Raw genomic sequence first — 24,957 nt, 5'->3', positions numbered from 1 at the left:
CAGGGTGCCCCAGGCCTTTCTTTTTCAGTTGGGTTCTCAGTAGTGCTGAGGAAGGACAGGCATGGCCTCTCTGCTTTCTGTGCTTGATCATCCTCATGACAAGGAATAATTCCTCACATTCATTCAGAATCTAATCCCTTTGCCATACAGTTTAGAGAAGACTCTGGCTCTGCCTTATCTCTAATCCCATCAGGGAGTTGCAGACAGCAATGTGATCCCAGTAGCCATCTATTCTCCAGGATTAATAAGCCCAGCTCCTTCAGTTTTCCTGGAATGCCCTGTGCCCCTGTCCCTGGGCAGCCTCTGCTGGACTCATTCCCATGTGTCAACATCTGCCCTTGTAGTGGGGCCAAATTCATTCAGTTCATTGCATAAGTAACGTGAAACCGTGTCAGCCTTCACCTGCAGGGTACAAAGTTCTGCTCACGGTCTTATTAGTGCAGGAAAACATCCACTGGCATTACCTGGATCAAGTTCTATTTAATAAGTTCATAAACACATGGATATGTTTTGATAGCGAGATGTTTTTAATCATATCAATGACTTTGTTTGCTTTATTGCTCAGTTCAAATGAGGCCTCCAAGCACTGGGTGAGAGGCAGAGCTTCCATTTGTGCAGTGCTGGTTTCTCCAGGCATGTGGCTCAGTGCAAACAGTTATTGGCCACACTGTGGCCAAAAGAAAGCCAGAGATGAAAACTGTAGCCTGAATTGTGTTTAGCAGGCATTTTGGAGTGATTAGAGGCATTTTCATGAAAGAGCTGCAACTAATCGGTATTTCCCACTTTTACAGCAGTTATTTGTTAATTAAATAATGTGACAAACCCCAGGAGTGTTTAGAAATTAAATGATGTATTAAATGATTTGCCATTTATTTATCAATGTGTTATTTATGCTGAGGAGCTGCATATCTGCTAAGAAAATTCTTCAACCTCAATTTTGATTCTTTCAGAGAATATGAAATCAATACAGAAAAAAAATGTAATGGGAAATGTAAAACAAGAAATTACATGAGTAAGTCAGAGAGGATGTTGTATAATGGCCAAATCCTGCCCTGGTGTCAGCACACAGAGCTTGTGGTGCTCAGGACCATAACAGGCAGCACCCTGAGGTGTGGCACTGCCTTTGCTTACCTGCAGATTACAGAATCATAGAATTTTTTGGGTTGGAAGAGACCTTAAAGATAATTTTGGTCCAACCCCTCTGCCATAGGCAGGGACATCTTCCACTGTCCCAGGCTGCTCCAATCCCTGCCCAACCTGTCCTTGGACACTTCCAAGGATGGGGCAGCCACAGCTTCCCTGGGCACCCTGTGCCAGGGCCTGCCACGAAGGAATTTCTCCTTAATACTTAATCTAAACCTACCCACTTTCTGCTTAAAGCCTTTCCATTCCCCCTTGTCCCTTCACTTCATGCTCTTGTCCAAAGTCCATCTCCAGCCCTCTTGCAGGACCTCTGCCCTCGTGCTGGCTGCTGCACACAGAGGATTTTCCTTTAGCCAAATGGTCATTAGCCATATGCTGCATCTGACTTTGAGGATTAGAAGACCATAATGAAGTGGATTACAGCAGATCATTGGCAGGATTGCAGACCAAATCCTCCTTCTGACTGTTCTTCCAGGAGTAGCTAAGGCCTGAGTGACCTGTCCTGCAGCATGAGCTTAGCCAGCTGTGGGATTTTTCCACGCTGTTATCAGAGGCAGGATAATCTGGAGCTGTAGCCCTGGGTGGGGAGGCTGTGGATGCTGAATGCCTGCAGGCTGTGCAAGTGCCTGAAAGCTGGGGATTTCTGGGTGTCACTTTTGTGGCTTGCCTAGGGGGTACCTGAGGGGCTCAGGTGTTCCCCAGTCACCATTTAATTGTTGAGTCTCCCTGAAGTAGGAGAGAGAGAGAAAGAAAGGATCTGCTGGACATCCAACAGGCATTGTGGTGGTCAGAGAAAATCTGAGTTGCCTGGGCCAGTGCCAGACCTGGTGCTGGACCCAGGAGCTGAAGTGGAAATTTTTTCTGTGGTGTAACATGTGCCACACTTTGGCAGGAAAATGCTCTCCACTCATCAGGAGAGGTTGATCTTGCCCAAAGGACAGCAATGTCCAGGGCTGAGGCTGTGAAGGCTGGTGAGGATGGTTTGGAGAGGTCTTGGCTGGAGGAGGCAGTGGCAAAGTCCATATTTAACCCAGAATGATGTAGCCCCCTCCAACTCTGCAGAGCCTGCACAGGTAAAAGCAGCAACTGTGACACGTAGGGAGCAGCTTCAGTAACTCCTGCACATGCTCAGGGAAAAGTGTTTGGCTTCCAGAGATGCTGTTCACAAGGCACATCAGGGCAATATATCCTGAAGATGTGCCAAATCTGTCTGAAATATTCATGCATGCTCCCTGTAATTTATAGAAACAATCACAGCAGCATAATTATTTCGATGCTTCTCCCTGTGAAGAATCTCATCTCTTGGATGTGAAAATGTGACCTGCATATCCACACAGCCATGCTGTGGCCTTCTGGGTGTGCCAGGAGAGGTGATTCCATGCACTATCCAATATATCCATATATATGGATATATATATATATATATATCCACATATGTGTATATATATATCTCTGTGTGTATATATATATATATGGATATATATATATCAAAATATATCATTTAGGCTACTGTGGTGGATCAGACAACACCACATTTGCTTGGGGTGACTTTCAATGATTTCAGGTGAATTTCATTTGTCTTATGGGTGGTACCTGGCTCGTTAAAGGCAGCACCTGTAAAGCACCTTTTGCTCTGCACCTCCCATAGTCCTGAAGTCTACCCCAAGCACAATGCTTAGCTCCAACGACCCCCCCAAAAAACCCCAAGTACCCTTGCCATTCTGAACCTGTGAAAGGGATGAGGAACAGGTTACAGGCAGAACCCACTCCTGCAAAATTACAGCTACTAAAACAGCAGAGGTGCAGACCTGCTCTGAGGCAGGAGCAATTTGGAGATGACACAAAGGCTGGTGGTTTGAGACAGACAGGGAAATGGGGACAGATTCTATATTTTAAGTATCATTTTCTAAAATATCTGCAAGAGGGAAGGACGTACTATACTTTCAGGTGTTGCTGGTGCAATGTAAATAGGTTCCCAAACCTTCAGTGCCTTTTGTTCTTCAGATGGCTTGGCAGAACACTCTGAATCCGTGTGTCTAACTGGGACTGGGTCTGTAAATAAGTGCTCCCTGTTGCTAAGGTTCAAGTGACATTTTTAGTGGCATTTGACAGATTTTTAACTTACTTTCAAGTCTTCCACTGAGCTCTTCTATACCCAGGCAGTGAAACTGTCATGAAGCCTTTAGCTTTACTCAAACTGGTGCTAAATGCCTTTGGATTCACAGGTTGGACACGGTCCTGCCAGACTTGCCTGACGAAGCTTAACTGGTGCTGCTGATGGCAAAGCCACACCTGACCTGTGTTTGTACCTAGAAGTGATTATCTGGGAATCTGGGGGAAAAAACCCACCCAAAAGCAGAAAGGAAAGCAGAGACTCAGCCTGGTCTGCAGGCAGGGTGGTACTGCATCCTGCCTAAGCTGCTTCCCTGATGGCAAATGTTGCTCTGCAAGAGACAAATCAGTGTGGCCTGGTCTTTACTCCCCTCAGTATCTTGTGCTCCTCACATTTCCACTAGAATCCCAAAGAGGTTTTTTTTGTCCAAAAGGCTGTTTGTTTTCTTTTGACCACTCAGAGCTTGTGATACTTGTCTTGATCTATTAACCAGGTGTCCAGCCAAAATCAATTGCCTAGCAGACGCAGTGAAGTCAAGACCTCCATAAATATTACCGGCCTCATTGTGCTGGTGACAGATTCTGCAGGTTGTTTTATGTTACAGTTGAACAGTTTAGACATTGCATTTGTATATATTTGCAGGCAGCCCTGGAGGGACCATCTCGTGGGCAGAGTGGCAGCAGGCAGCCTGCAGACTCCAGACACCTCCACCATGACCACGGCAGGGCTCTTGGTGCTCCTCTCCTTCGCGCTGTGCTGCGTCCCAGGTGAGTGACTCTCCAGGTGGCTGAGTCCTGGCTGTCTTCAAAAGGATAAGGCAGAGGATTCAAAGAGAGGAAATCTCCTTCAGAGGGCTCTGCTGCCTCGGTTGGCGTCGTGCAGGTTGCAGGAGTGTATTTCAGGACAGTCCTCAGTGGCTCGCTGCTGTAGCTGATGGTTTGTCATAAATATAAGTAACAGCAAGTGGAGTTCTGTGCTGGCAACTCGTGCTGTTACACTTTGTACACTGATCTTCTCACACCATTACACTGCTTAGACTTGTACAATTACAGCAAAATGGATGAATACTTGAAATAAGGCCATGAGAAGGGGGTCAGACCCCCAGTAACTAGTAAGGCAAATATTGTAATGGCACAAGCAAGTTCTCTGCAAGACCCTGGCAAATTTCCTGCAATGCTCTTTCTGCTAATGGAGCAGCAAGAGATGAATACTAGCCAGACTCTGATGTTTTCACTGCATATTCACCACTGATGAAATTACAAAGCCAAAGACATTTTTTTCACACTCGCCTTCTTTCAAATGCATATTTCTATCAACAGATGCTGTATGTATTTGCTTATCCTGTAGGTGACTATTTGCATTTGTCTCTGTTGATTCAGGTGTATTTTCAGATACACAACAGCAGTGCTTTAGGGTCAAAACGGATATGTAAAAAGATAAGGAAGGAAAAGCTCTTCTGTTTTCAATTAATAAATCTACATGTCTCAGAACAAAAAAAGAACAAAGCTATTCAAAAAGCTGTTTCATCATAGCCAGCAATAAGCAATGCTATTATGCTTATCAACATAGAGAAAAAAAATCATACATAGTTTATTTAGTTCAAAAAACAATCACTGGAAATCATTCACCTTGGTCCTGTACACAGGAATTTTATATCCATATTTCCAGCTTTAATTGAGGTCTTATCATATTGGCTTTTGTTCATACTTTCTGCCTCTCTTTTCTTTTCCAGATACTGCCTTTGGGATTGAGGTAAGTGGAAGATTTCTTTCTGTCACCTTTCTCAAGTATGTGGTCTGATAAAGACATAACCAAAGGAGTGGGAAAAACCTCCAGCCTGTGGGTGCTCAGCTGGTTTTCACCTAAGTGTCACACTCGGGTCACTGTAATCAGATTCTGCAGCCTAGAACATTAAATTATACTGCCCTTGGCTGTACATCCATGCTGTATGTTAATAATGTTTTAGTGGTAATGATACAATGTTTTTGGATTAATTAATTTTTCAGCAACTTTAGACTGGTCTAAGCTTTAAGCTGGAAATATATAACTGGTTCTAAACTGAAGCAGTAGACTGGTATCAGAACCTACCTGAGGGCGACCTACTGAAAGACTAAAATACTCTGAGCAGATCCAGCTTCCTCACAGGTCATTTGTCTTGGTCCTCTGAAAAAAAACATGATCAGTGTATTGAGAATGAAAAAGTAAAACCAGAAGTGCAGTGGAGGGACCACAAGAATTTAAGAACTAGGGACCAATGGAGAGCCTTTATAAAATCATGTCAAGTAAGCACGAGAGACCAGCACTGGTTTATCCCATCCAAGGGGCTGCATGGTTATAGCTCTTCCCTCCTCCTCCTCTTCTCCTGCCCTGTGGGGACATCTCTGCAGGAAGAATTCTCCTGAAGGCCCCACAGCAGAAGTTTGTGCTGCGGCGGTGAGGACTGGTTGTACCACACAAAATGAGAGTTGTGAACGCCTCAGGTCCTCTCAGCCTGTTGCTGTGATTCCTCTGGCAGGTGGACTGCAGCACATATCCCAACACCACGAACGAGGAGGGCAAGGAGGTGCTGGTCTGCAGCGAGGCCGTCAGCCCCATCTGCGGCTCCGACGGCGTCACCTACGGCAACGAGTGCCTGCTCTGTGCCTACAACGCGTACGTTCTGCGTGGGGACAGCGTGGGGACAGCGTGGGGACCCCAGGCAGCACAGCTCAGAGCTCCTGGCAGCACCACAGCTCACCAGTCGCTGCTCTGTCACACGTCAGCTGTGTCAATTCCTTCGAAATGAGCTTGGCTATCACGGCACAGCGCTCAGGCAGAGCTTTAGTCACTGCGTCTGTCTTTTGTTTCTGTAATTTATTCAGGTTTTTTCTTCTCTGTCTCAAGGAGTGGCCAGGTGATGGCTCTGAGAGCACATCTCATCACAGCAAAAGGATTGAGATGCTCTGCTCAGAGCTGCCCAAAATGGTCCTAAAGCTTCCCAGGGTTTTACATCCCTGCCAGCTACTCAGCTGATGAGGGAGGGTGGCTCTACCTTTTCAAATACAGATATAAAAGAAGCCTGACTGAGAAAGAGTCAATTTTCCCTTGCATTAATTCTACACCTAGGATGTAGCAAGACATCTCTGCTGAACTTCCTAACATTTGCCTTTCCCTCTGCAGAGAATATGGAACCAATGTCAGCAAAGACCACGACGGAGAGTGCAAGGAAGTTGCCCCTGTAAGTTAAACCAAGGGCAAAACAAGGGGTGTGTCCTGCTTCTGAGGGGCCAAAGGTGCTTATTGAAATAATTCAAACCCTAAACAAGAACACAGATGAGCTGCCAGAGTCTGGCACTGGTCACCTCCAAGTGAACTGTCATCATGGTGACTGACAGAAAAGCTTTTCTGCTGCTGTGGTGCATGGCCAGGCAGACACACTCACCAGATCCACTGGTGTGCTGTAAGCAAGGCCTTCACCAGGGCTTTGTTTGTTCCCTCACCAGGTGGATTGCAGCAAGTACCCCAACTCAACCACTGAGGATGGCAAAGTGGTGCTGCTGTGCCACAAAGACCTCAACCCCGTCTGCGGGACCGACTGGGTCACCTACAACAACGAGTGCCTGCTCTGCTCCAGGAGCCTGTGAGTGCTGAGCACGGGGACCTGGGGCTGGTGCTCCTGGGACTGCTCTTTTGGATAGCAGGACTTCTGCCAAGGCCTTTTCTGTGAGGTGCTTGGACTTTGACCCTCCTCTTGTCCTCTTGACTGAACCTTGCTTTCCTCTGTCATTAGAAGGAAAGCTGTGCCTTGGGTCTAGACAGAGAAGTGGAGGGCTGGCTGGGGATCTCACACAGGACAGAATGCTTCTCTTAACTCAGTTAAAAGGGTCTGTGTGGCAGATGCTGCCTTGCAGAGGACAACAACTCACCCAGGGGGCATTGACATTGTCACACAGCCTGTCTCCGCATCCATCCTGACCCCTCACATCCTGCTATAAACCAGCTCTCTGGCAGGCAGTGACACCACCTGAGCTGGTCCCTGGAGCCACATGGACCTAAGCTGGGTGCCTCCTGTATCCTATACTTTGTGCCTGAGGCTGCTCAGCATTCCTGGGTGATGGATTCAGCAGAACAGGTTGCTTGTAAAGCTCCCTAACACAGGTCTCTTCCCTTCCCAGGGAGGCTGGAGCCAGTGTTGGCAAGAAGGCTGATGGTGAATGTAAGAAGGAAATTGTCACAGTAAGTGAATTGGGTGATCAGGGGCTGGGTTTTGGTCCTGCTGCTGTTAGGGGAAGCACTGCCAGTGTCTGCAGCAGCCCCCAGACCAGCAGTGTCCTGCAGAAGTGAAACAGCTGCTGTGCTGCAGAAGGGGAGAGATTTTGCTTTCTCTACACGTAATGTTATTTGTGTGAATGCCAGGAAAGGAGCAGGTGACTGCTCAGGAAGGGATGAGTAAAGAGTAGTAGAACGAATCCATCAGGGCAGAACTGTGAATAAGAACAGAGAATGGATTTTGGGGTCAGCCCAATGGTCCATCTAGCCCCTGGCAACTTAGTGCAGAGCCTGCTGCTGGCAGGGGCTGTGAGCATTGTGTAGGACAGAGTGAGAGTGCAGAATGTAGAGAAGAGTGACTTCTACACTTCCAAGCTCCAGCTGTTTTCAGGTGGAGGGCCTCAGCTAGCTGTGATTTCTGTGCAGTCACTAAGCCTTGAGAGATTTGTCCTCCATGAAATTCCTCAGCCTCTTCCTGACCCAGACACATTTTTAGCCCTACAATGCTCCTGACAAGTGCAGCACCCATTGCTCCAGGAAACAGAACCCCATTCTTGCAGTACCCAGCTACGTGCTGATCTTCCAGTTTTAAGACTCCTGGAGGGATAGTGGACCTTTACAGAGGATCAGCACTCCATTTCTCCAGACTCCAGTGTTTTTCCATTTAATTTCCTGGCCAGCTTGGGAACACAGAGCACGGCACCTTCACCCAGTGAACTGCTGCTGCTTGGAAATGCCATGGCCAGGTTATGATATACATCTCTTCAAACAGGAAATTATGATCTATTTTTATATTATTAAATTCTCCTGGCATGGGAGAAACTGACACCTCAGTTTATATCAGATGTGCAGGGAAGTTAATTACTTTTGGTAAGATTGGTATCACTAGCACTGCAGCTCTAGCTCAGGGTTCAAACCCTTGTGCTACTGACTCCTCCACGTCAGACTCTTTTATTTTTATTTATTTTTTACAGGTTGACTGCAGTGACTACCCCAAACCTGTCTGCTCACTTGACTACATGCCTCTCTGTGGCTCTGACAACACAACATACAACAATAAGTGTATCTTCTGCAACGCAGTCGTGTATGTAAAATATCAGTGATGTTTCTGTTATCAGTTGCCTCCTGTGGGCAAGAGTTTGCACAGTTACTGCTTTTTTGTTTGCTGGATACTGTTGATTAGGGATTTGGGGCAGGAGGGAATGCCAGCCACCATGTCAAGCATTCATTTATTTTTTTCATTAGAGCATGAAAAAAGCTACGGCTGCTTTGTTAGTGTGAATGGCTTGAAGAGCATTTAACCTAAATGGAATTTTTCTTGCATGTTGCAAAGGAAATGAAATTCCTTTCCTTTTGAAATTCCACTACAGTTTCCCCACAGATATTTTCAGTCTTAAGAATGAGTTAAATTGTTTCACTCATGTCTTAATAATCAAATAGCAAATGGGATTATGAGTCTGCAAGTTCCTTGGCTCTGGGGCAGGATCCCATTTGACACCATCTCTAGGAGCCGTCAAAAAGACAGATCATAGCAGGCAGGACTCTGTTTAATTCATTCTTTCCTTTCCTTGCTTTCAGGGACAGCAATGGGACTATCACTTTAAGCCATTTTGGAAAATGCTGAGTATCAGTGCCAAGGGAATTCACCCCAAGATCCCCACTGGAAAAACCCAGATAAAGATCTCACCTCAGTTCATCTCACCCTCTGGGGAACCCAGTTCACTCCTGATTTTCTTTCTCAATAAACTAAATCAGCAACATTTCCCTGTCTCCTTTCATGTGTTGTCTCATGAAACGTGGTCTTGATTTGTTGGATGATGATACTGGGCAGAACAGTTACATGCTCAAAGCTCTGGGATAGAACAAGAGCATAATCTTGCTCCCCTCCCTCTCCTAAAAGGCAGAAAATTAAATACAGATGCTCCAACCCCAGAGCTGTGTGTCCTTGCACATAAATGACAATGATGTCCCTGCATTAGTGCTCAGATTAATTAACCCTTTAATGTTTGACATTGGCCAGGGCTGAAGTGGTGACACAGGAGGGTCCTGGTGCATTTTCCTGGCCAGCAAAGCCCAGTCACACCTTGGTGTCCCTGCCCAGAGCTGATCCCTGGCTCTGTCCTCACCTGAAGTGCTGCTCTCCCAAGGTCACTCTCTTGGCAAAGCCCATGTTGTTCAGACACGTGCATTGTCTCTGTCTATTTGCCTGAGTCCTCCAATTGACTTATTACCAGATTTTTCCTCATCTCGGAGTCGTCCTTTAACACCTTCCAAGTGTTTTGAGATTAATGCCTTCCTAGGTGTGGTGCCTACTCCTGCCTACTTGTCTTCTCTCACTCTTCAATTACACAATGCTCCTTGCCAGCCCAAGGAGTATTTCAGCAGGGTTTCAAAATCCAAGGACAAAGTATCCTTCTGTTTCTTGAGTGTGTGACCTGTCATTGGTGTATTGTGCATGAAATTTATTTTGCTTTTGTCTTCTGTTTGAGTATTGAATTGGGTTTTGGTTTTTGGGGTTTTTTTTTTGGATCCACACAAGAGAGGCATAAATAAATTGGGCTTATCCCTTCTAAAATGTAATATCTCCCACAGGCATTTCTTCTGGGAATCAAAGGGAGAGGGGTGCTCGTTCTCCTTGATGGAGGTTGTCCCAAAAAGCAATGCTTTGGTGGTAAAACAAAGGATTTATGTAGAGATGGGCAGATGGATGAAGCAGTGATTTCCAGATTGGGTTCAGCTTTTCTAGGATCCATGCTAGGGCCTCAAATCATTCTGTCATCATCATACTAAAAGTCTATTACTGCAAAGCTAATGGCTTTTAGGGAAAATAACAATTGTAAATTTTTTTTTGCATAGTCCCATAAAAGTTTCTCCATCCCTTGTCATTTCCCAGGACTCCTTTCAGTGTCTGGGATGCCCTCTTGCTTGCTTTCCTGGTTCATTGTTTTCCTGCTTTCACTATAACTTAGTGATGTTTTACTTGGGTGAAGCACAAAAATAAAGGAGAGCCTTTCTGCTACGGAAGCATTTCATTCAATGTTTTTCTCATGAAAAAGCACGGCACAAAAATAAGCAGTGATAGGTGAACACAGAGAAAATCTGACAGCAGTTTGTACAGTGGCTCTTTTGCCTGCAGGAATTTTCTGTGGTCCTTCAGAAGGAAACTGTCACATATTTCTCTTAAAATAAGGACTCAGAGGGTGTATCTCACACATCTAAACTTCTCGTGACTCCCGTTGATGAAGAAACACCATTCTTGGCTTACAGCACAGCTTACCTCTACTGATATTACCACTGAGACAAAGGGCTGGAAATGTTGCTCCAGGATAAGGGTGGATAAGGCAAATATGAACATGCACAAACACACACGCCCCCCCAGTGGTGCAGGCACACATATAAGCGTGGTTGCCACCTGAGGACAGAATCCAGGTTGTGTTTCCTGAGCAAAAGCCAAGCTCTGCTGCTCACAGCTCATCCAGCCACCATGAAGATCACAGGGGTGCTGCTCCTGCTCTCTCTGGCCCTTTTCTGCATCTCAGGTGAGTGGCTCCACTGCCTCCTGCTCTCTGCCTTGAAGTAAGCACTGGCTGTCTTCAAAACCACAAAAAAACACCCTCAGACTGGAAAGAGCTCCATTCTGCAAGGACTTATTTACTCCTAGAAAGATAGTGTTGAAAAGACTTGACATCAGAGACTATCACTTATGGGGTAATATTTTAGCAACAGAACTGAGTGGGTAAGAACAACTGTGGGAACAGCTCTACTCTCAGTGCTAGTTTATGCATAATGAAAGAAGTGACATGTACGTGGTGCAACCCGGAGACTCAGACAACCAGTATTTAACCTCTGAAATGTTGCAGAAACACAAATAATTTTACTGAATGGAAGTGAACATTTCTTGTAGTCATCCTGAACCGAGGTGTAGTTTGAGAGCCTGAGCTGCTGTAGAAGCTTTATAAATTCACCTCTCACTAAATACTATTCTTATTTTAAAATAATATTGGCAATGCATATAAGATTCTGCCTCTGTGTACTTGCCAGCTTTATGTCCCTGTTTACCTCAATAACTTGCTTCTCTTTGAGTTCATATCCTGTTCTGTCCTTCGAACCATAGAAAATGCCTTTCTCTTCTTTTATTTTACACAGCTTTTTCCATTTTGACAGTAACCCTCATTAAAAAAATACTACAGAATCAACATACATGGCACAACATTTTGCCTGAAATTCCTTTTGTCTAAGAACAATTTGCTAGCACACAGGTAGTTGGAAGATATGTATTCAGAGCATGCATTCTTAGATCTTAACAGAATCCATGAATTGCATTTGTAACATATTTCATTTGTTCTTTTTTTTTTTTTTTAGTTCCAGCTACTGATGCGCTGCAGGTAAGGGACAGATATTTCTATTCTCCATCCTTTCTTTCCTTAAAGCAGTTTCTGTATAAATCTTTACTAATCACATCATGATGGAGCCTTTCAAAATCCTGAGACACCCAGCTGCCTGAGCAATATTTGCCACAGATATTATTGGGTGAAATTGCCATTTTCATCTGGTGGTAGTTTCAACAAGTAGGGCAGTATTCAGTTCATGTCCAGGTTGTTGTCAGAGTTACTGCAGCATCATTTGCAGTGGTTGCCCAGGCTCTGCACGCCTGGAGGCAGCACTCCACTGCAATCCTGCCCTGTCCCTGGGCTTTTCCTCAGCATCTGCTCCTGGCAGCTCAGGGGGTGTGTGGGGCCTCCTAATGTCACCTTTCTCACTCAGCTTTGGTTGAGAGCTCTTTTTTTTTTTTTTTTTTCGTGGATACAGGCTGCATCCACCTACTGCAAGAACCAGAGGACTTTCAGGAATATGTGTTCCATGGAGTATGTCCCCCACTGTGGGTCTGATGGTATCACCTACCCCAACAAATGCACGTTCTGCAATGCGTTCCTGTACGTATCGAATAAATCTCTTCACCTTCAAAGTGGTGAATTAACTCAGCTTAAACTGGCTAATCAGTCTTGGACACTGGTTGGAGAAGTTCCTTTATTTCATTTGTTTGTTCTCTCACCTCCAAGGGTAATTTTTATTTTTTTGTTGGGAGAGTTTGCTAGGAACTCCTTTCTTTCAGCTATAAAGAGGCAACATAGTCTTCTCCATTTTCCTCTTAAGTGATTTGCAAAAGAGCTTTCTCTCAGCAAACAAAGTCTGTTTCCTACAGACTATTTGGTCTTTTAAATTAAGAACTTTTCTTGTCTTTATATATCAATAATAAAAAGAAATATGTGGAATAGGGTTCAGAAGTCTCTCTGCGGTGCAGAAGGACAGACCAACAGTAAAAGCCCAGATGTTCTCTGATTTCTTACTCTGATTTCTTTCTGATTTCTTTCTCTGCAGGAGAAGCCGTGGAAATCTTGCCTTGAGGTCTCTTAATGCCTGTTAAATTCTCGACAGGATTCAGCTGAGAAAATGCATCCCTCCCTGAAAATGTTCCCCATGGCAGATGACTTCCTAAATCCCTGACCCTTGAAAACCTCTTATCAACCCTGAAACCTCTGATAATAAAAAAAAAGACCCAGCATTTATGTTGTCATTTAGTCTCATTCTGGCTTTACCTAACATGTTCCATGATTATACCACTGCAACAACCCTGGGGTGTGGGAATTAATGGGCAAATTGCAGGGGACAGGGAGAATGGTGTTCTGATCTTCAAAAATATCCAATGCAACGGGCAGCTTTTTGGGCATCTGCCTTCATCTGGCTTTCCAAAAGAAAACCCAGGCTGGAGGTGGATCCTGGTCCATTTACTGCTCTTGGGGGATCTGACAGACACTCTCTGCCTGGCTGAGAGGAGCTGCCTCCCTCCCCAGCTGCTGCTGTCAAATTCCTGCAGCCTCACCCAGCCTCACTCTTTGTAGCCTGGCAGCACCAAGAGGCCCCGGGCAAACCTAAACATTAACATAATTAGAGACAGTCCCAAGACTTGTAATTGGGGTGTTCTGACACTCTTCTGCCACACAGAAGGGGTCTTGCTGGCACAATGAGCTGCTCATCCCTGTTTCAGTTTCCAGGGTTATGCCCAATTTCCCTGCAAGGGAATATGTGAGGAAGGTCACGAGCAGGATTGAAAACCCACCTCTAGCTGAGAGAAGGCCTTTTGCAACCTGCTTTGCTCCCCAGAGCAATGTCACAGGGTGTTTTCTCTGGGCTGCCCACGTTGGTTCGTTGCTGAGGGGCATTGCAGAAAACCCGTGGGCAGCCAGTGCTAGCAGAGCTGATGTCCAGGGGATGCTGGCAACCACTGAGCCCGTCTGGGCACCTCACCCATCACTTAGCTGCTGGTTGAAGGTAATTACCTTGACTGTCGCTTCTAGAGGATCCTTTGAGATCCTCCGGCCTCTGGAAGCCTGGGCTGATGAAAGGAACGGCTCAGAGTCATGGTGTTAATTTATTATTCATTAACAGCCAGGCACTGCCAGCGCCGCGTGCTGCAGAGGCAGCAGTCTCACAGTCAAATAGTTAATGATCTTAAGTGACAATGTGTCACTTCCCAGAGACTGCAGAGAGCAGCTCTCTAAAAGGAGACAATTTATTTCCAAAAGACATGGCTCTCTGCAACCATTTAGTGCCAAGTCCCTTCCTGGGGCTGAAGTGTCCCTCCTGGGAGGGGGAGGTCTGTGTGCAGGAAGGCTTTTCAGTGTCAGATGCGATTTCAGGATAAATTGAGGTAGTGCTGGGGGTGTGGGGCACATTCAGTCACCTTCTTCCCCGCCTCTGCTGAGCGTGGGAGTCAGGGTAGGAGAGCACCAGCTGCAGCAGTTATTTTTTTCCTCGGGCAGCAGCAGGGAGGATGAGGATGGCCCTCAGGAACCACGATGCCTTGGAGACAAGCAGAGCTCCCAGTCGTGCTGGAGATCCCCGTGATGCTCAGAGGGCCTCTTGCAGGGGCATGTCTGCTAAACAGGAAAATCCAGCAGGCAATTAAGGCAATTTCTGTGAGTAGAAATGATAAATCCTCTGTGATTGCTCAGGAGTGACCAAGGGCAGAGCAAGACCCCAGCAGAGCCCCCGGCCTCCCGCCCCAGCAGCTCATCCTGGATGCTCCTTAGGATGGAGAGGAAGAGAATTCTCCTTTATGAGCACCTCGTTGGAAATAATTTTTTTTATTGCTTCTCAATAAAATCCTGCCACAACAGCACAAATCCTCTCACCATTACTAATCTAACTCTCCCTCCAGGAAATTCAAGGCAGGAAACATTGTCTGCCTGCCAAGGTATTTTATGGTACAATTCTTTGAGCAGTACCTCAGCACTTTATGTCATTATCTGATGTTTTGGATTCAGGAAATGCCATTCAATTACCCCACAACCTGATTAACACATTGCATGTACTTATTTTGTTCTGCTTTATTTTATATCGTTCCTTCTATTTTTGTGCATTGTTCAACTTGTTGCTGGCCAAAAGATACCTCAGGCCAGTCTGGACCTTTCTGTTAATGCAGTTTCTCTCTGTTGCTTCATTCAGGAGAAATGGTTTATTACTGCATTCTTACTTGATGTGGAGAAAAATAAAATTATGTTTGAAAAGTGAATTAATTGCGCGTGTTTTGGGAGGCTGGCTGTGTCAGAGCTATTGCAGCGAGGCAGAGCTGAGATTCACTGAGGGATTGGGATCCTCAGCCTTATGCTGTTAGCATGCAGCTTCCAGACAGTCAATTTATTCCAGACACCCTTGCCTGTGATATCATCTGTGCTTAAAAAACTGGAGATATTCAGGCAGCAATCAGATAGCCGAACTACAAGGAGAAATAATAGGTGAGTGCGGCTTAGAGCAGGGGCTTTGCCGGCTGTAAATTGAATTTCTGTTCTCATAGAAGATCCAGCTCTGCCCCCGTGTGCAGAGGTCTGGGAACAGCAGCTCGGCCGGGATCTGCTGCAGTTGTTCCCCATCCCAGGGAGCCGCTCCCTGCCCTGCCCTGCCCTGCCCGCAGCCCCTCTGTCCCCGCTTGCCCCGGGGCAGCGCGCACCCAGCCAGGACAGGGATGCCGCTGCTGGCGTGACAACATATCCTGCGTGCACACATCCACCCTCGTATTTAATAATAACGATTTTAAAAAAAACCCCGTTGTTGTTCTTTGTAGCCAGATGAACACTATGACAAGTTTTAAACCAAAGCAGGAGCATCATCAGTGAAGAATTTTTTAGGTTGTGGTAGGCTATGGACTTACTTGAGGTAGGAAGTCTCAAGACCAGAGGAAAAGCTTCCCAGGAAGTTATCACTGCTATGGGAAAAAATACTTCTGGATTAGAAACCCAGAGTTATTGGAAATTTACCTTAATTCAAGAGGACCCATCATATGATGGCCAACATTTATCCCATTCATGTGGCCATAACCTTCCTGAATGTTTGCCTTCTAGGAGTCTGAAATAGAAGGAAGCATTTTTTTAAAGAGTTTTATTTAAGCTTTTGTATGGATCTCATATCTGTAGAAACACTAAAATAATCCCAAAGTCAATTTACTGAGCCCTCCATCATGATATTTCTGAACCTCAGAATCACAGGATAGTTTGGGTTGGCAGTGCTCTCTGGAGACCATCCAGTCCAAACCCCCTGGAGCAGGTGACACAGGAACATGGCCAAGTGGGTTTGGGATGACTCCAGACAGGGAGACTCCACGACCTCCCTGGGCAGCTGTTCCAGTGCTCTGCAGCTCTCAATGGAAAGAATTTTCTCCTCATGTCGAGGTGGAACTTGTTGTGTTTTAGTTCATGGGCACTGCTCCTTGTCCTGTCACTGGGCACCACTGAGAACAGTCTGGTGCCACCACACTCATCCCAGGGCTTTGGGCAGGTGGGCTCGCTTTGCCCTTCCCATTTGCTACAGGTGTATGACATTTCCCAAGGCTCACTGTTGTGAGTCCTGCTGTTTTTCACTGCTCCTAATGCCTGCTTTTAGTCCACCTGCTTTCCTGTGATTACTGCTGTCCCATTCCCTCTGTTTCCTATTAATGGGGCTCCTTGTGCAATCCCTGTCACACCTGTCCCAGCAGCTCTCCTGCCCTGCCCTGGACACTGCCCTTTGTCTCCCATCCCTTCTCCCAGACCCTGTAGCAAGGCTCTTTCCTTGTTCCTCTTTTTCTCCCTGCTGCCCTGGGGAGTGGCAGGGGCTGCTGGAGGAGAAGAGCTTTTTGGATGGCCACCAAGACCCTCAGGGGCAGCACGTGAGGCAGAGCAGATGTCCCAGAGGATCTAACTAATGAAAGGGCAGGTGTTGGCCCGACATGAGAGTGGTGCCGCTCCCTGGCAGACACCTGCCAGGCACAACAGCTCCTGCTGGCTTCAGCCTGGCAGGAAACACAGCAGGAGAAGCAGCACAGTTCTGCTAATGGAGATCTCAGGTCTGGAGGTGGGTATGGGGGAGTTTGGGTGGCAGGGCTGCAGGGGAGACAGCTCTGCTCCTGGAGCCCCCCCAGCCACGGGGCTGGCAAGCAGTACCTCCACTGGTGGCTGGTGCAAGTTCTGAGGAAGCTTTGTTTTCAGACTTTGGCATTCCTGCCCCTGGAGATTAATCAATATTAATGCTTCTGTGACTACCGCTTCCTTTCCAAATGTGCTCACAATCAGCTCAAGGAATCTGAAAGTCAACTTGCTCAGGATGCTAAGAATGCGACAGAAACAACTTTCAAAGGAGCCCTTCAACTTGTGATATTTGTGAAAGAGATCCAAATAGCATTATTCATTTATTTTTCAGGAAAATGATTTCATTGATATAAACAGGCCAAATCCCACAAGCTTCATTCTGTGACTACGGTTCCCTTACACTTTCAGCTACATTTTTATGATTTATCTGCTCATGCCAAGTGTTGAACATCTCCCAGGACAATAAGAAAACCAATTCTGATTTTCTATTTAAAACTCAGGCTGCCTATAAGCCACATGTATGAATTAAGCTTCTTCATGCACAAACAAGTTCCATCCGTCACTTCCTTCCGTGACTACCTTAAATCAAAAATTTATTATTTTATGCAATATCCCCTATTTGTTTTTCCATACACTTGCGATAGAGTCGAGCCACTTAGCAGAGCCTAGCACATTATTTATCACTTATCTTCCCTAAAACACGACTCTCAGCTGACACTGTAAATTTAATGCCATATAATTGAGGGAGAAGGGGGAAGCCTAACGGCTCTCCTTCTGTTTGCAGTTACTGGAATTTTTTCTGGAATGCCTTTGATATTAACAAGTCCATTTCACCTGCACAGAATACCAGTTGCTTGCCATTAATAGGAAACATTATCCCAGTACAGATTTAAGGCTACTTATTTTCATAATTTCTTAATCAGACTCATGCTCATTGCCAACAGATGAATAACTCTTGCTCCTACACAGAAATGTCTAATAAACTTCTGGGGGTTTTTGTAATGCTTTTCTCTCGTGATGACTTTCTGTGGGTGAGAAATCCAGTGTACCAGGAAATTAGAGGAGAGACTGTGGAGAGATTTGCTGCGACTTCAGCATCTTTAAAGTGCACTGATGCTTGCCAGACCCCAGATATGATGTCAGTAAAAGCTTAGAGAGTCCCGTGCTCCTGTCACCCCACTCTGCTGTACCATGAAAGTCTCCCAGAGCCCAGGTCCTGTCTAACATATGTGATATGGTGAGCACAAGTCAAACACTTCCAACAAATGGGCTCTTTTTTCCCTTCCCCAACTTCCATTTTCCATTTCATAACATCCGCTATTGAGACAGTGCTCCTGTTTGGAAAGTACAAATCACTCATTGTACAGCAAGACGCCTTTGTTAACAAGCTGGGTGTAGCTCACATTTTTGTTTAATTCTTCTGGGCATCTCTCTAACAAACAAGTATTCTTTGGAGCTCAACTCGGTAATCGATACAATTTTCTTAGTTTACAGAGCAAATAATTGCTTTCTGGTGATGACTTCACAGGGTCGGGGAGATGCATATATATACTGGGGAGGGAGAAGGCTGGGAACCATCCACGGACTCTCCGGCAACCGACCCACACGGAACAGCCGCCACCACCACCGCCAGCATGAAGATGGCCAACTGTGCTGCCCTTCTGGGGCTGGTCCTTCTTGGCTGCCTTTCTGGTAAGTCATTTCTGTCATTTTTGTTACACTCCATGCTGGTCTAGACCTCCCGATCCTTTCCCTGTCTCTGTGCATCCTGAAGGATGCAGCCTCTTGGGGATGTGATGGTTCAGGAATACGCGGCCTCTCTTTTCAATGAGCTTCACCCTTGTGCAGACAAACACATGGGATGTGTGCTTTAAGCTTTTGAGCCTTCGTGGGGATTATGGAGCTAAAGAAGGATAAAATTTTTGGTCCTATTTCTTGTTTAGTGAGTCAAAATTTCTGGCTTCACAAATAAGTGATTTTTTTTTTTAATCCCGGTGTATCACTTTGCACTTACTTGGAGTAGATGAGACATTTGGGAGGATAATCACTTCTTGGTAATGAGAAGGTGTATTTGGCTACTCTGTAGGGAAATTGATGATTCCAAAGGAATTTTAGTGAAGGACATCATACAATTTTTACATTTTGTAATTTCTATTTTTATTGTAGATCTTGCTGTTGCTCAAAGGCGGGTGAGTATTAGATCTTTGTCATTTAGCCTTGATTTCTAAGTCTAGATGAATAATTCATACTCACACTATATGCCAGGGAATGCTTGAGGGTAAAAAAAAGAGAGAATGAATAAGAAAGAAGTGCCCCTAAGTGCACCTCTTTTCCCAGCATAAGAAAACACCTTTGTCAGAGAGAGATAATTTAGCACTTTGATGATTAAAAAGACAGCGATTAATAATGTAGAATGCGAGTCAGCACAGCACAGAGTGCCAGTAGAAAATCTATATGACTATTGAATATCTGCCTAATATCTTCCCTGTCTTGATTCCCCATGGAATGATAATTTTTTGCCCATAATTCTCGCCAGAATTACTTTAAGTCTTAACAGCAGAGAGGTGCTTTCGTTATGCTGTAAGATACTCGATGTAAATTTTCTTTCACCATGGAGGAGCCATAGACATTCCTCACAGTAGCCTCCCAATGAGGCAAAAACAGGATTAGGGCAGGAACACCCTTCTGTCTGTTTGGAGACATGACGAGTCCCCTTTCCCAGGCCAACTGCGGCGCCTACATGTCAACTGGAAAAACCATGAGCGTCATCTGTCCCCGCAACTACGACCCCGTGTGTGGCACCAATGGCCGCACCTACCCCAACGAGTGCTCCCTCTGCAGGGACTTCTTGTGAGTAGAAAGTCCCCTGATCACCTGCAGTGCCACTTCAAGCAGAAGGCAGAAGCCCTTGGGGTTGTGACTAATCATGGGGTGGACTAGAATTTTCTTAAGTTTCCGTCTTCCCTAATGCCCGGGATCTTCTGTGTCAAAGCTCCAGAATCTGATTAATTACTGGGGCTTTACGGGTGGAGGGACTTGATGATTGAGATGACAACATGGCATGAAAAGATTAATCCCTGCTTTTCTTCTCCCTCTCTCCCTCTAGCCGCAACCGTGCTCTTGACAAGAAACACGATGGAAGATGCGTTAGGGTACGCTCAGAGATTGGTTCCTTCCCCTGCAGGGTGACAGCCAGACACAAACCTAGCCTAGGGACCCACACAATTGCTAGCTCTCAGAAATGGGGTGAAAATGAAGGATTTCAGATTTGCAGGAAATTTGATTTGCATTTTGTTTGGACTGCTAAAATCAGTGAGTTTTAAAAGGCAAAATATCTTCTGCATAACACCAGAGTTTAGAAAGGAAACATTTTGTTTTCAAGAGTGTTTTGCTGCATTATGAAAACACTTCCCTTTACATTTAGACTTAGAGGCTTGTTGTAGCTAAGAAATTCCCAGAAGTTTGAATTTCAACTAAACTATAATTTTGTAACAGAAAAACCCCTGATTTTATCAGAATGTTTATCACAAAGTTAAGTTAAAGCTAGTATCAATATAGGGAGCTACCATGAAGTGACAAAGAATGTCTATTTTTAGTTTAGAGAGAGAGAGAGAGAGAGTAAAGAAACATTCTGGCTGTGCAATTTCACGTAATACAATGACTCCCATTTCAATACACTCAAAGTAATTGCAGGAGCAGCGAGCTGAGTGTGAACTCCATTTTTGAAAGGTGTGAGGTATTTTAGGCAAGGATCCTTCATGGTGGCATTCAGGGGAAAATGCCCAAGATGACAGGAATGAAGCCCACCTCAGAACAGATGCTGTACCCCAGGCTGGATTTCATCTGTGCTCCCCCAAATCCACCACACTGTGGCTTGGAAGCCCCTTTCATCCTGCAGCTCTGGATAGAGGGGGGAATGTCTCTTGCACCACACTCCATTACATAGAGCTGCTGCAAAGGGGAGCAGAGAATCAAATGCTGCTCTGGGACTGTTTCAGGTCGACTGTACTGGTTTCCTGAAGCCTGGCAGTGGTTACAACGTCCCCTGCACCACGGAGTACTCCCCCATCTGCGGCACCAACAGCATCACCTACAGGAACAAGTGCCATTTCTGTACTGCTGTGGCGTAAGTGAAGGGCCCAGGTCAGAGCAGGGTTTCTGGATCAGTGTTGCTCTCTTTGGTATTTGGAGCACAAAGGGGTAGTTTGGCTCATGAAGGAGCTGCACTGTGCTCATTCATTCCCCACTTGCTTTCCCCCCAAAGGAGCGGCCTGGATGTGAACCTGCAGACCTACGGACAGTGCTTCCAGGTAAAGCCAGAAATCTGCACTCTTGACTGCTGTTACATTTTGCCACACAAATTCATGGCTGAATAACAGAAATGCCTCCACTGTCCTGGTGCATTTGGCCTGGAAATAGGACTTGAGGAAAATAGTTATGCCAGGGTCAACAGGTATAGAACCAAATCCATAGCTGAGATATTTGGTCTCCTCTCTGATCTGGGAACAGCAGGCAGAAGGTGCTGAGACCTTCATTTACTGTGAAACTGGATGAGCAAGAGATGGTGCATCACTGATGCAGCAGCACTATTAGTAGCAGTGATTCCCTGGGTGGGAGAACTTAGTGCACTGGGGTTTGTGACCATCCCCTTTCTGTCCACTTGCCTCTGCTTGCCTGCTGAACCAGAGCAGCCAGTGGGACAGCCAGCCTGGAAATACCAGCATGGTCATTCCACTACTTATAATAATATTTATTAGAATTTTTTTTGCCTCCACCATCTCCCTACTTCAGGCTGTTCCAGGCAAGCATGTTCTCAGAGTCTGCAGAATTGCTGGAACAACAGAGCCCTGCACCTGAAAAGTGCTTTCGTGCTTTGCCACATCACAAACACTAAATAAACATAAAGTACTTATGTAGGAAAACACAGGCACCAGAAGTTTTAAGCCCTGTTTTCTGTTCCATTAGCAAAATGTAAACATCGACTGCAGCGCTTTCCAGCAGAAGGGCGGCAGCATGATCTGCACCTCCGAGTACACCCCCATCTGCGGCTCCGACGGCAGAACCTACGGGAACAAGTGCCAGTTCTGCAGCGCTGTCTCGTAAGTGCAGAGCTCTCCACGTGGCCGTGGAGCCAGAGCAGCTCACCTGCAGCTGTGGCAGCCGGTGGGAAGCCCCAGAGCTCCCGTTAGCTCCCATCCCTGGCCCATGTTCCTCTCCCAACGCTCACTCCTCTGCCACCCCCCCCAGGCGCCACGGATCCTAAGCCTGAGTGAGTCTTCTCCTCCTCCCCTTGCAATTAAAAGCAGATCCCCGCTCGCAGGCTCGTAGCATTGCTGGCTGCCTCCCTGCCAGGGTGATTGAAAGTGTGACCGCAGGAGGTGTCCAAAATTATGGGGTTTGTCCCAAATGTCTTCAATGTATGAAAGTGTGTAACTTGAGGAATCTGAAAAGAGGTGGAACATTAAGCAAAGTACTCTGTGACTTGGAGAGCACAATGGCATTTGGGTTATTTGGGCAAAGTTAGGCTATAAAAATGAGATCCATGCCTCTAATTTTGGTCTCCCTCTCTCTCCTCAGACGCAGCATTGGAGGTCTGTTCGCCAGGCACCAGGGCGAATGCTAAGCGCTGGAGCTGGACCCTTCAACATGACATTTCCCTCACAAATTCTTCAATCAAACATGCTCCTCCTTGCTCCCTCAACTGTTATGCATCAGTCTCTGCTTTGATTGATCAATAAATTAAATGCAGCCACGCTCTTGGCCACGGAATGGTTTTTGATTTTGGTTTTGTTTTCTAGGCGGGGTAATGGTCTTCAGGCTTTTGGATACTTTTCTGCCAGTCAGGAGAAGTGGGGAAATAAACCACAGTAAAGAGCAAAACACCAGCCCAAGCCCTCAAGAGAGAATGTCATTCTGTAGCAAACCATCAGAAAATGCTATAAAATAGCACAACTTTGAATCTAATTTTGAAGTCTTGCAGGGTGTAAATGGATTTGTCTTTGTCACAGCACTGGAACTTGGAGGAACTGTTCCTTTTAGGGGCCTTGGCCTGGTGGGATGGTGCTGGGGAAATGTGAAAGGGGGTGTGATCAGCTTCACCTGGTCACACCTGGGCAAGGGGCAGGTCTGGTGGTGCCTTATAAAAAGGAGGCTTATGGCAAAGGGAAGAGGTATCTCATAAGGAAGAAAATTAAGAACTGCTGCTTCCTTGAAGGGTGTGTCCATTGAGGTTGTGCCCATCAGCAGAAAATTGCAGCAAGCTAGGCAAGGCTGTAATAAACCTAATGAGAACCTGAGGAGAAATTAGTCTGGGCTCAGGCTTTCAGCTTCTTGGAGAAGAGATCTAAAAATCTGTCCTGGTGGTATTTGAGGCAGAGGACCCTTCAGGAAAAGGTCTTGGGTTTTCTAACTCCAGGAAAGAAGGGCAAGAAGATGTGCTAGCAGCTCAAATGTGTTTTCTGTCTGGGGAAAAAAGGTGTGAAGATAACATCTTTGAGGGAGCCTGAAGCGTGCACTGCAGGAAAAATGACATCTATGACTGTTGGTGATGATGTGCCATCTTTTTGGGTGAGTCAAGGAGTTAATATGCAAACAGCACAAGCAAAAAAAGTCCCAAGTGCCATGGCTCACAAACTCCCTTCCTCATCCTTTCTCCACCTCCCATTCTCTTGTTATGTAAAAGAACACCTGCTGCTTAGGCTGATATTTAGGACAAAATCTGTGAGTTTCAAGACACTTCTTTTGGTCTTGTTTCCTGAAGTAGATAATTTCTTGACCAAGAATTTTGCAGGTGCTCCCCACCAGAATATAAGAGGCTTGTTCTTCTGTAGAACCAGCACAGAGAGCAGGAAGAAGAATGGAAATTCTTATTTTCATGGGTCTTTTTGGTGTTACTACAGGTAATATAAATCACATCATAACTTTGTGCCTGCTTCTAAGAAAAGAGAGAGAAATTGGAGAGCCACAAGAGTCCTCACTAGTTACCTGCTTGTTTGTCTGAGAAAATAGTTAAGGGACAGTAAAAGTAGCTAGTTTTGATGTGTTTGTTGAATTGTTTTATAATTCCTTGTTGGACGAGAGGTTCACACGGTGGCCACAGAATGTGTGTAGATATATCTGGGAGTGGAGTTCTGGCCATAGCAGGAAATGGTCTTCAATGGCAAGGTCTTATGGTGAGCCTCCTCTTCAGAGGTAGTTTGTGCCTGGGGAAGTCAGATAGCTGCTCAGAAGGCTTTGGAAAAGCCCAAAGAAGAGCTGCTCACCTGCAGCGAAATGGGGGCAAATGGTGAATATGTGGCTGGCTCACAAGCCTCTAGCAAGGACTTTAGAAGATGAAAGGTTTGTAGCATTTAAGTCTAAAAATTGGCCAGCACAGGTTAGGACTCAGCTTGACACCAGCAAGGCTCTGCACAGCAAGGTCCAGCTGCCCTTCTTCTATCCTGAGAGGGACAGAATTCCCCCCCTTTGCCGCCGTTCAGGTGTCACAAAGAAGTGGAAACGGGCAATAACAATAATCACCTGGCTGGTAATTTAGCCTTTTCCTCTGCTCAGCCTGGAAGGGGTTGGTCCCTGCCGTGTGTTTGCTGAGGCTGGAGGCAGCCCAGCTGTGCTGCAGCAACCAAAACATTATTTGGGCAGATAAGGGGCTGAGGCATCGAGGCTGTGGTGGCGAGCGGTGACGTCTGAGAGCAGAAAAGGCAAACCAGGAGTGCTGCGAGTGGCAGAACTGAGCGTGGCTGGGAATGGTGCTGCAGCTGACGGGTTTGATAACTAAATTACATGAGAGGCTGCGTCGTGAGATCACCCTTAATAGACAGCCCAGGATTCGCCTGTCAGTCACGGTTTCCCTGCCACTGTGTGGATTTTAAGATGTCTGGCAAGCTGCAAACTGAAATGCTTCCCCAGATGTAGGGCACCCATAGCATTGCTCTCCTGCAAAAACTGGCTGGGGATGCTGGTAGCATCTTTCTTCTTCCTCCTCTTGCTAGAGAAGTGTATAAAAATGTGATCGTTATTTTTAAATTTTTTTTTCTGCTCCTGTGCAAAATTTGG

The 24,957-nt window shown here is 45.9% G+C and overlaps 3 protein-coding genes across 3 annotated transcripts; all 3 read left to right on the top strand.

Annotated features, from left to right (window-relative positions):
• Positions 1–3,968: 3,968 nt before the first annotated feature.
• On the top strand, positions 3,969–9,128 carry LOC121361360 (ovomucoid-like). Its single transcript, XM_041481983.1, has 8 exons — positions 3,969–4,023; positions 4,989–5,008; positions 5,772–5,908; positions 6,416–6,473; positions 6,739–6,875; positions 7,411–7,471; positions 8,479–8,588; positions 9,083–9,128. Exons 1-8 carry the CDS (start codon positions 3,969–3,971, stop codon positions 9,126–9,128), a joined length of 624 nt encoding a protein of 207 aa, XP_041337917.1.
• A 1,596-nt stretch (positions 9,129–10,724) lies between these two features.
• Positions 10,725–13,067, top strand: LOC121361448 (ovomucoid-like). Its single transcript, XM_041482162.1, has 4 exons — positions 10,725–11,043; positions 11,867–11,889; positions 12,314–12,438; positions 12,884–13,067. The coding sequence occupies exons 1-4, from the start codon at positions 10,989–10,991 to the stop codon at positions 12,927–12,929; spliced, it is 249 nt and encodes an 82-aa protein (XP_041338096.1). The 5' UTR covers positions 10,725–10,988; the 3' UTR covers positions 12,930–13,067.
• Positions 13,068–18,539: 5,472 nt separating this feature from the next.
• LOC121361437 (ovomucoid-like) lies at positions 18,540–22,539 on the top strand. Its single transcript, XM_041482148.1, has 8 exons — positions 18,540–18,597; positions 19,072–19,094; positions 19,628–19,755; positions 20,012–20,057; positions 20,904–21,031; positions 21,170–21,215; positions 21,871–22,004; positions 22,483–22,539. The coding sequence occupies exons 1-8, from the start codon at positions 18,540–18,542 to the stop codon at positions 22,526–22,528; spliced, it is 609 nt and encodes a 202-aa protein (XP_041338082.1). The 3' UTR covers positions 22,529–22,539.
• Positions 22,540–24,957: the final 2,418 nt, after the last annotated feature.

This window comes from Pyrgilauda ruficollis, unplaced genomic scaffold (genome assembly GCF_017590135.1).
Source record: "Pyrgilauda ruficollis isolate IOZ18807 unplaced genomic scaffold, ASM1759013v1 scaffold57, whole genome shotgun sequence".
In the NCBI taxonomy this organism is placed as follows: Eukaryota; Metazoa; Chordata; class Aves; order Passeriformes; family Passeridae; genus Pyrgilauda; species Pyrgilauda ruficollis.
Note: the sequence above shows the minus strand (reverse complement) of the source record. Positions and strands in the feature narration are given on the sequence as shown.

What these genes read in the sequence shown, in the direction of transcription:
- LOC121361360 (XM_041481983.1), top strand. Translation starts at nt 3,969, where the DNA reads ATGACCACGGCAGGGCTCTTGGTGCTCCTCTCCTTCGCGCTGTGCTGC. An exon ending in CTGCTCTGCTCCAGGAGCCT is followed by an intron (nt 6,876 to 7,410) that starts GTGAGTGCTGAG and finishes TTCCCTTCCCAG; the next exon opens with GGAGGCTGGAGCCAGTGTTG. An exon ending in ATCTTCTGCAACGCAGTCGT is followed by an intron (nt 8,589 to 9,082) that starts GTATGTAAAATA and finishes CCTTGCTTTCAG; the next exon opens with GGACAGCAATGGGACTATCA.
- LOC121361437 (XM_041482148.1), top strand. Translation starts at nt 18,540, where the DNA reads ATGAAGATGGCCAACTGTGCTGCCCTTCTGGGGCTGGTCCTTCTTGGC. An exon ending in TTGCTGTTGCTCAAAGGCGG is followed by an intron (nt 19,095 to 19,627) that starts GTGAGTATTAGA and finishes CCCCTTTCCCAG; the next exon opens with GCCAACTGCGGCGCCTACAT. An exon ending in CATTTCTGTACTGCTGTGGC is followed by an intron (nt 21,032 to 21,169) that starts GTAAGTGAAGGG and finishes TTCCCCCCAAAG; the next exon opens with GAGCGGCCTGGATGTGAACC.
- LOC121361448 (XM_041482162.1), top strand. Translation starts at nt 10,989, where the DNA reads ATGAAGATCACAGGGGTGCTGCTCCTGCTCTCTCTGGCCCTTTTCTGC. An exon ending in CAGCTACTGATGCGCTGCAG is followed by an intron (nt 11,890 to 12,313) that starts GTAAGGGACAGA and finishes TCGTGGATACAG; the next exon opens with GCTGCATCCACCTACTGCAA. An exon ending in ACGTTCTGCAATGCGTTCCT is followed by an intron (nt 12,439 to 12,883) that starts GTACGTATCGAA and finishes CTTTCTCTGCAG; the next exon opens with GAGAAGCCGTGGAAATCTTG.